The sequence below is a fragment of the Capra hircus genome, chromosome 10, assembly GCF_001704415.2.
Source record: "Capra hircus breed San Clemente chromosome 10, ASM170441v1, whole genome shotgun sequence".
Taxonomy (NCBI): domain Eukaryota; kingdom Metazoa; phylum Chordata; class Mammalia; order Artiodactyla; family Bovidae; genus Capra; species Capra hircus.
The window spans coordinates 18,051,026-18,061,163 of NC_030817.1; the positions used below are offsets into that span (position 1 = coordinate 18,051,026).

Sequence of the window (10,138 nt, forward strand, 5' to 3'; positions counted from 1 at the left end):
GTGACTCCATGAACTGCAGCACGCTGGGCTTCTTTTCATTAGTTAAGGTCTAATGGGCATTTGCTTGAATAGACTCAAATTGGTGAAAGACTTAGTGTGGGCTCAGCAAACCAAGTGATGTGTGTCAGAAAAATATTCTTGCACTCACAGAAGACCCTTTGCTTTGGTCTCATAAGTCTAGATAGTGCCCAATACAAGGCAATGGATTGAGAGAAACTGATCCCAGTCCTTCCCAGTAGGAAGTTAATAGGAACAGATGGTGCAGAGAGGAAATCTGATTTGTCAGGTATAATCTGACATCCAAAGATTAAGTCCCCCAAATCTGCTGGTGTCAAGGCATTCCTCTAGGTAGCCAAGTTCCAAGATTGAAAATTCAGACACTAAATAAAGAGTAAGTATTAATATATCAACAGTATATATCAGTAAACTGTTTCACTTACAACAAATGCTTTTTTGATAAAGGATTCAATTTTATTTTGTAAAGTATCCTTTGAATTTTAAATTCAAAACTTGTAAAGGATTCTTTCTCAGTAAGGAAGAGATTGAAGTCTAGGTTCTCGGTCATAAAGGCAAAACTCTGCATTCATAAAATAAAAGCAAAACTTAAGATATTAAGTATGTTGATGCTCCCAAACCTCAGAGTGTGGTTCAGAGACAAGAATGAAGCAGAGTCCATTCCTTAAAGGACTTCAGTGGGCAGGTTCCCAAGCTTCAGATATGGTCAAAAAGTGTTGTCGCTCAGTCATATCCAACTCTTTGTGACCCCATGCATTGTAGCCCACTAGGCTCCTCTGTCCATGGATTTTCCGGGCAAAAATACTGGAGTGGGTTGCCCTTTCCTTCTCCAGGGGATATATCTGACTCAGGGATTGAACCTGGGTCTCTCACATTGCAGGCAGACTCTTTACTGTCTGAATCACCAGGGAGCCAGATATGGTCAGTTAGGGCCCAAAGAGTGTATGGGACTCTCAGTAGAACAAAAGCTGACTTCAGAAGCAGAACTCAAGGTCAAATCTAGGCCAGCAGTTGAGACTTGGGCAGGCAATTCTTATATTTTTCCTGCTTAAGATTGTTCCTACAGATAAGATCAGGGTTTAGCCTATATACACTGGGAAAAGTTCAGGGGAGAAAGGGATGGACCCACCAATGAAGAAAGTTGGGTTGCTAGGGCTGATAGGACCTGACAAGGAGTTGGAGATGGTTGCTTTGTTACAAAATGTTTGCTAGGTGCTCTAAAAAACCCAACACATGTTGTATGGATAGGATTTTTTTTTAATACCATTGGTTTTATTTATTTTAAATTTATATTCTTATTTTTGGCTGTGCGAGGTCTTCATTGCCGCACACAGGCTTTCTCTAGTTGTGGGGCTACTGTCTAGTTGGGGTGCACAGGCTTCTCATTTGTGGTACTTTCTCTTGTTGCAGAGCATGGGCTCAAGAGTGTTTGGGCTTCAGGAGTTGTGGCACATGGGCTTAGCTGTACTGTATGTAGCATGTGGAACCTTCCTGGACCAGAGATTGAAACCATGTGCCCGGCAGAGTCTTAACCACTGGACTACCAGGGAAGTCCAGGATTTTTATTAATATATGGTCTATGATTACAGTGTTACAATTTGCTGGGCCTGACAGATTTTTTACCATTGAGATGTTTATGGAAGAAAGTTTGAATTTGCTGCCAGGCATCGGCTTGTGCATTTGAGTGAGCCTTTGGCTCACCTCCTTGGAATACTGGTTGGCCCAAAACTGCATGCACAGAGGCTCTACAAAGAGGAAAATAAGGTGGGTCAATACAATGGCCAGTTCCTGGATAGTAGATTATCTGGGGTCTGTCTTTCCCATGGGCTTGTAACCGTTCAGAGGCTATACGAGCATAGACTTCACTCTTCCAGTTATGATCATCCATGCTAACAATAAACAGGAAGGGCCCCTGGGCCTTTTCCAATGGAATAAGACTTTGGTGGTTGGTTTTCTCCAGTGGGTTGCCCCAAATATCCACAAAATTTAAAAAGCCTGACTCAGTGATTGTATATTTTTTTAGGTCATAGCTGAGCTCAGGAATAATCATATCTTTGTAACGTAGAGGAGCTAATGTGTTGGCCACACAGGCATTAATAACTACAGTGGCTGTGATGCCCTTCAAGAAAGAGGCCATTGAGAGACACAGGTCACCTCCTTTGGAATAGCCAAGAAGCCCAACACCAGGGCCTTTCACCTGATGAAAAGAGAAAATAAGAACAAGTTTAGAATTCATAAATGGAGAATTTAACTGTAATTTTATATTCTCTAGGCAGCTTTCTGAAATGTTATTTGCTTTCTGTCCTTGTGCAACAGCCCACAAAGTTCAAATATATTTTCTAATGAGCAAATCAATTAATTTCTTAGTACACAGGGCCTCCACGCCACCATTTATGGCAACTGGGTCAAGAGTACACACAGAGGCCCATATACCCTACACCTAAATACTTTAAAAAGTTACAAATATTTAAAAGTTAAATAAAATATATTTTTCCTGTAACCTTGATAAATACACCTCCATAACAACTTATAAGCTCAGGTTCAAATTTTATATCTTGGAACTCCTTGGAGTTCTATACTGGAACATGGCATGGGGGGAGCACCAGCCCCTGCCCCAGTCTCTGGTTTTTAGCCAACTCTTCTCCTCTTCCCATCTCTGGCTCCATCATGTACCTTAAGAGCCCCCTTACACATGGACACCCCAGCCTATATGTTTAAGGCCTAGGTATATTCCCATTATGATTATACAGTGGAAGTGAGAAATAGATTTAAGGGCCTAGATCTGATAGATACAGTGCCTGATGAACTATGGAATGAGGTTCGTGACACTGTACAGGAGACAGGGATTAAGACCATCCCTATGGAAAAGAAATGCAAAAAAGCAAAATGGCTGTCTAGGGAGGCCTTACAAATAGCTGTGAAAAGAAGAGAAGCGAAAAGCAAAGGAGAAAAGGAAAAATATAAGCATCTGAATGCAGAGTTCCAAAGAATAGCAAGGAGAGATAAGAAAGCCTTCTTCAGCGATCAGTGCCAAGAAATAGAGGAAAAGAACAGAATGGGAAAGACTAGAGATCTCTTCAAGAAAATTAGAGATACCAAGGGAATATTTCATGCAAAGATGGGCTTGATAAAGCACAGAAATGGTATGGACCTAACAGAAGCAGAAGATATTAAGAAGAGGTGGCAAGAATACACAGAAGAACTGTACAAAAAAGATCTTCAAGACCAAGATAATCACGATGGTGTGATCACTCATCTAGAGCCAGACATCCTGGAATGTGAAGTCAAGTGGGCCTTAGAAAGCATCACTACGAACAAAGCTAGTGGAGGTGATGGAATTCCAGTTGAGCTGTTTCAAATCCTAAAAGATGATGCTGTGAAAGTGCTGCACTCAATATGCCAGCAAATTTGGAAAACTCAGCAGTGGCCATAGGACTGGAAAAGGTCAGTTTTCATTCTAATCCCAAAGAAAGGCAATGCCAAAGAATGCTCAAACTACCGCACAATTGCCCTCATCTCACACGCTAGTAAAGTAATGCTCAAAATTCTCCAAGCCAGGCTTCAGCAATACGTGAACCATGAACTTCCTGATGTTCAAGCTGGTTTTAGAAGAGGGAGAGGAACCAGAGATTAAGCTGCCAACATCCTCTGGATCATGGAAAAAGCCAGAGAGTTCCAGAAAAACATCTATTTCTGCCTTACTGACTATGCCAAAGCCTTTGACTGTGTGGATCACAATAAACTATGGGAAATTCTGAGAGAGATGGGAATACCAGACCACCTGACCTGCCTCTTGAGAAATCTGTATGCAGGTCAAGAAGCAACAGTTAGAACTGGACATGGAACAACAGACTGGTTCCAAATAGGAAAAGGAGTGTGTCAAGACTGTATATTGTCACCCTGCTTATTTAACTTATATGCAGAGTACATCACGAGAAATGCTAGACTGGAAGAAGCACAAGCTGGAATCAAGATTGCCGGGAGAAATATCAATAACCTCAGATATGCAGATGACACCACCCTTATGACAGAAAGTGAAGAGGAACTAAAAAGCCTCTTGATGAAAGTGAAAGAGGAGAGTGAAAAAGTTGGCTTAAAGCTCAACATTCAGAAAACAAAAATCATGGCATCCGGTCCCATCACTTCATGGGAAATAGATGGGGAAACAGTGGAAACAGTGGCAGACTTTATTTTGGGGGGCTCCAAAATCACTGCAGATGGTGACTGCAGCCATGAAATGAAAAGACGCTTACTCCTTGGAAGAAAAGTTATGACCAACCTAGATAGCATATTCAAAAGCAGAGACATTACTTTGCCGACTAAGGTCCGTCTAGTCAAGGCTATGGTTTTTCCAGTAGTCATGTATGGATGTGAGAGTTGGACTGTGAAGAAGGCTGAGCGCCAAAGAATTGGTGCCTTTGAATTGTGGTGTTGGAGAAGACTCTTGAGAGTCCCTTGGACTGCAAGGAGATCCAACCAGTCTATTCTGAAGGAGATCAGCCCTGGGATTTCTTTGGAAAGAATGATGCTAAAGCTGAAACTCCAGTACTTTGGCCACCTCATGCGAAGAGTTGACTCATTGGAAAAGACTTTGATGCTGGGAGGTGCCGGGAGCCGGCGTGACGAATCCAGCCCATGGCAAAGGTCATGAGGAAGGAGGCTTGACATACGCAAAGGCAGGATCAAACCTCATGGGTCCTCCTGGACATTCTTGAGCATCTACCCCCAAAACCAGAGTCTGCCTACCTTACTACATTATGCTTTCACCTACACTGCTGACATTACGGGGGGCTTTCCTCCACCACCTCTCTCTGAAAAGGAGTTAACCTAAAACTCCAGTTAATAAATCTCCTGGGCATGACAAGACTGTTTCAGTCCACAAGGTCCTCTGATGGCTCTCTAGCCTGCCTGACAGGTTTGTCTGGCCACATGTGATTGTTCACAGCCTCCCAACTGTGAGAGGCATGAGATGCTTTAAACTTTGTAAAATCAAATTCTTTTGAGAAGTTAGAAAACTATTAGTATAGTATTAGCGAGTTAGTTAGAAATTATACCGGTGGAAGGTTTCATTGTTGAGCCAATATTTGCTGCTAAGCCTCCATACCCCTTGCCCTTTATACACATTGATGAACATAACTAGCATATAGGAGGAATAAGTATTAACCTTTGATATTAATCACGTTAGACCTTAGGCTAAGTAAATTCTTTTCTTGATTATAGCCCACTGCACCTTTGCTCTGTAGGAATGCAACTTTATCTGGTGCCTTTGGAGAGTGGTGCCTGATTTAAGAAAAATCACCTTTGGAGAAAATAAGTTTTCTGGTTGACTAATCATTATCAGAAAGGGTCATAAAATGTTAGCAGGCCTCTTGGCCGGAAGATGATGTAAATCACCTGAGAACTCTGTATATCGGAAGGAATGCAGAAACAAAGCGTGGTTTCAATAAGGGTCAGGACTACTGACCCCACATGACTTTGTATTTTCCATTTATCTCTATGTATAACAAAAAGTATAAAAGTGGACCTGGAAAATAAAGAAACGGACCAATTCCTGGAAAGACTGGTTTCCCCCTTGTGGTCTTTTCTCGTTTTCTTCTTTTCTGGCTGAATTCCCATCTGGAGAGCCGAGGCTCACCGTGTCTACTTATTTGCCCTGGCTTCTAAGACCCACTCGAGAGGGAGCCCAAGGTGGGGCACCCTCTGCTATTCAAGCAGGCGCCAGTGGCCTATGTAGACGGTGCAAACCCCTTTTTTCGGAGTTTTATTGGTTCTCTGCATAAACCAAGTTATTTGGCCTCTTTTCTCCACTAATTTTCCTACTACACGATTCTTTTCTAATCTCTTTCCATATCTTTAATTAAACAATTTTCCTCTAGACGCCGACTCCACCCCTGCTTCGAATTACCCTGGATCCACCAGGGCTGGACCCTGGCAGGGAGGGATTGAAGGCAGGAGAAGAAGGGGACGACAGAAGATGAGATGGCTGGATGGCATCACTGACTCGATGGACGTGAATCTGAGTGAACTCCAAGAGTTGGTGATGGATAGGGCGCCCTGGCATGCTGTGATTCATGGGGTCGCAAAGAGTCGGACACAACTGAGCAACTGAACTGAACTGATATTCCCATTAATGGACCCAGAGAAGCGGCATAGGGCCTGGAAGCAAGATCAGAGCTGGTTGGCAGATAATTCTGGGGTTCCAGGTCTAAAGGGCATGGTGGGAGGGGCACATGGTTTCCAGGTAGACATATTCCCTTGGTCCCTCAAACTCCACACCCTGTGGGCAGGAATGCAGCCAAAGGAAGGCCAGAGAGTGGTCATCTAAAACAAAAGGCTCCCAGCCTGTAGCCTCTTCTTGTTCCTGGGGCCTATAACCCATAAGTAAATCATCAGTTCAAGATCATCTAGGTTTAGCAGCTTTGTTGAAACCAGTCCCTGAATTCTAACAGAATTAGACCTTGCAGTACATCTTACTCCTTAACATTAGAATGTGTGGATTTCTTTAAGTCTAGATAGTAGCAAAGAGTATGTATTCCATTCCATTTATAATAATTCCAAAATGTTTTAATTAACTTTTTCAGTCTCAGATAAGAACTTTATCTACAAAACCATAATGCAGTTAATACACTTAACAAAATTAATGATTCCTTCACATCATCAAATACAAATGCCTTTATTCAAATGTCACCGATTCCTTCAAAAATCTCTTTATAGGCAAAGTTTTCTTCTCTACACATTTGCATTAATTTGGGGGGGGGGGCTGGGGGCGCGCATGCAGGATCTTAGTTCTCTGACCAGAGATCACACCTCTGCCCCCCGCAGTGTAAGTGCAAGTGGACCACCACTGGACCACCAGGGAAGAACCTACATTAATCTTATAAATGAGAAAAACTGAATCCCAGAGAGGGCACCTCCTTTATTCAGGATTATAAGGCCACTTGGTAGTAGACCCAGAACCAGAACTTAAGGTTAGTGACTTTTAAGTCCAACTCTTTGAATTCTGATCAAGAACTAAAGGGAACTAAACAGCTGAGTCACAGGGGATTGAAGATAAACAGGTAGAAATGAAAACAATAATCCTAACAACTTTTGAATAAGCCTTTGTGTCTCATGCCATATTTCCAGCCTTGGGTGTCCTGGCAGAGCTTTTGGATCCAGCCCTGTGTTGGCTTCACCTGCTCTGCTCTGCATTCAGGCAAGCACCAGAACCCACCTTTGGATGCTGTAGCATGAAGTCCACGGCTTCTTCAAAATACTCCAGGCACACATCATTCAGATGTTCAGGGAGGTCTTCGAATCTGAAATAAGCCAGGGCAAGCACAGCAAAACCATGTCCGGCCAGAAGGCTGGCCCTGTATTCACAAAGGCCACCACTACTTCCAAACAGGTCGAGGATTCCAGGGAAGGGTTTGCTGCCTGGAGAGCACCACAAATCATAAGGGTTTTAGGCACTAAGAAGACATTCTTGAGTTTCAGAATTTGGTCAGCAAAAAGGATTTTTTAAAGCAAGGAAGGTTGGGCATGAAGTGGAGGTGTTAAGGTAGAGGAGAACTCTTTTTACTTTCTTTTTTTTTTTTCCTAAATAAACTTTGGAGAGAAGGGGGGAACAAAATGCCTTATTTTCTCCAGAAATTTTCACATATTTGCAAAAAACAATAATGATAATACAAACCAAGTTAGAAATAACAGCATGAAATATACATTTCTACCAAATTTCCTTAAAAAAAAAAATACCTGAGAATGCTTTGATAGCTGTAAAACACTCTACATATACAAGGGATTATTAGAATATACTCCCTAACTCCTTATGCTCTCTGCTCCAGCCTTAAAGAATGCCATCCCTAAATGTGCCCTGTTCTCATTGGCCCCTGAAAATGGTGTACACTATTCTCCTCCCCTCACCATCTTTTTTGACCTGGCTGATTCATCAGTCTTCAAATTTAAGTTTAGATCTCCATTCCTGGTAGCTTTCCCAACCTCCCCCACCAGCCCCCTCAGGCTGAGTTGAATTAGGTAGCTTTTTATTTGTTCCTACCAGCACCCTGGGCCTACAATTCCCATATCATAGCACTTACCATTCATCGGTCCAGCTATAGTTGCCTATATACTCTATTAGGTGGGAGGTACAGTGAGGCCCATGTCTGACTTTGCTAGTTACTGTAAGTAGCATAATCCTTGATTTACTATATATTTGTTAAATGATTGAACTTTTCTACATTGTTTACATAACATCTTTGAGTCAGAACACAATAAATTTTAAGTGGGCCACAGTAGTACTAAAATAGATAACAGTTGACTTAATTGAAACATCATGGTTGGGCAGTGAAAAAATTTTTTAAAAACTGAAAGTCTTTAGGAGATTCTTATTGAATCAGTCAGCATTATTTATTGAGCTTCTATTATATCCCTGTGTAAGCCTCTAGGAATATAGAGATATGGAGATATATAAGTCACAATTCCAGCCCCAGGAGTTCATAGTTGAGTGGGCAGCGACCAGTTAAGGTTGTAAATTGCTAAAGAACTGTAAGAATAAAGTAGGGCTTCTTGTTTTGGAGAATAATCACAGGATTCAATTTAGGGATTCTGTGAACAGTGGCAGCTCCAGCAGTTGTATATAGTAGGGGTTTCAGTCAGGAATTTGGTTGGAAGGGGTGGGTCAGCTGTTCGGTTTGCAGACCACTTTTACCTAGCAAGCATCTTGTTTTTACTTAGACTAGGGTTTCTAACCTTAGCACTATTGATAACTTTGAGCAAGATAATTCTTTGTTGTGGGGCTGTCCTGTGCATTGTGGGCATTTCGCATCATCTCTGGCCTCTACCCACTACCCACTAGGTGCCAATAGCACCCCCTCCCCCAGTTGTGATAAGCAAAAATGTCTCCAGATATTGCCAAATACCCTTGAATAAGGGAAAATCACCCAGGTTGAGAACCACTGACAGACGGTTTATGACAGGAGGAGGGGACCTGCAAGCAGTTGGTTTGTGTTTCAGTAAGTTTGATGTGAAAGAAGGCAAAAATCATTCTTGCACGTCAGCAGAAGTCATTGCCTAATATTAGTATTAATATCTGAGATACAGCTGCGTGGCTGGCACGTAAGCAGCATAAATGTCTTTTTTGAGTCGGCTGAATGCACTTTTAGCATACAGCTAAGGGAGAAGGAAATGGCAACCCACTCCAGTATTCTTGCCTGGAAAATCTCATGGACAGAGGAACCTGGTATGCTACAGTCCATGGGGTCTCAAAGAGTCGAACACGACTGAGCAACTTCACTTTGAAGGGAGTGGCAGTACCTCCAGGCAGTGCACTGAAATTTACAGGAGAAACTGTCACCCAGAATTCATGGTAGACTCTGGAGCTTGGGGGCGAGTCTGGAGAAGTTCCACAACCACAGGGTTCCGTTGGCAGACAAGGGGCCGGCCAGGGTCTCAGGACTACACCCAGCTTTCCACAACAGCCTGGGAAAGGGGCGGCTCACCTGGCGGCAGGAAGAGCGTGCCGCGCACCCGGCCCGCGCGCACCGGCTCGCGCCGCACCCCGGGCGCCAGGAAGTCGCGCTCGTGCACCGCCCGGCCCAGAAGCCGCTGGGCCTCGGGTTCGTGACCGTCGAGCACCTCCAGCTCCACGGCGAAGGGCGTCTGCACATCCCGCTTCACCAGATCGCCATTAAACGGCTTCCTCAGGGCTCCAGAGCCCAGAAGAGCCCCATGGGCTCGAGCCCCGCGAAGCTGCCGCCCAGCGCGCGCGCGCGCTCCAAGTCCAGCAGGCCGGCGGCGTCGGCGCAGTAGCGCGCGTGGGCCCTGAAGAGCGCGCCCTTCTCGTCGCGCAGGGACGCGCGCAGCGTGACCGGCTGCCCCGGCGCCAGGCCGCGCACGGCGATGCGCACGGGCTCGTCCCAGCGGCAGCGGCCGGCCGGCTCCAGAGTCACTGTCACCGCCATCCAGATCCCGACGGAAAAGGCGTGGCCAGTCGGAGTCAAGGGCAGGGCTTGGCGTCTCTCCACCTCCTTAAAAGGCCTTCGCAGTTGGAACCTTAGAGCTACTCCCGTTGGTGGTCGTAGGGACACTGGCTAAACTGCTTTGTGAGGTCTCCTGGAGTATGTGCAGTCCGCTATTGCTTGAGTGG

At 44.3% G+C, this 10,138-nt stretch overlaps 1 protein-coding gene across 1 annotated transcript; it reads right to left on the bottom strand.

Annotated features, from left to right (window-relative positions):
* ACOT6 (acyl-CoA thioesterase 6) lies at positions 458–10,138 on the bottom strand. Its single transcript, XM_013967291.2, is given in 4 exon segments — positions 458–2,212; positions 7,229–7,431; positions 9,492–9,693; positions 9,696–10,138. Coding segments are annotated over 4 exon segments (1,269 nt in total). The 5' UTR covers positions 9,954–10,138; the 3' UTR covers positions 458–1,606.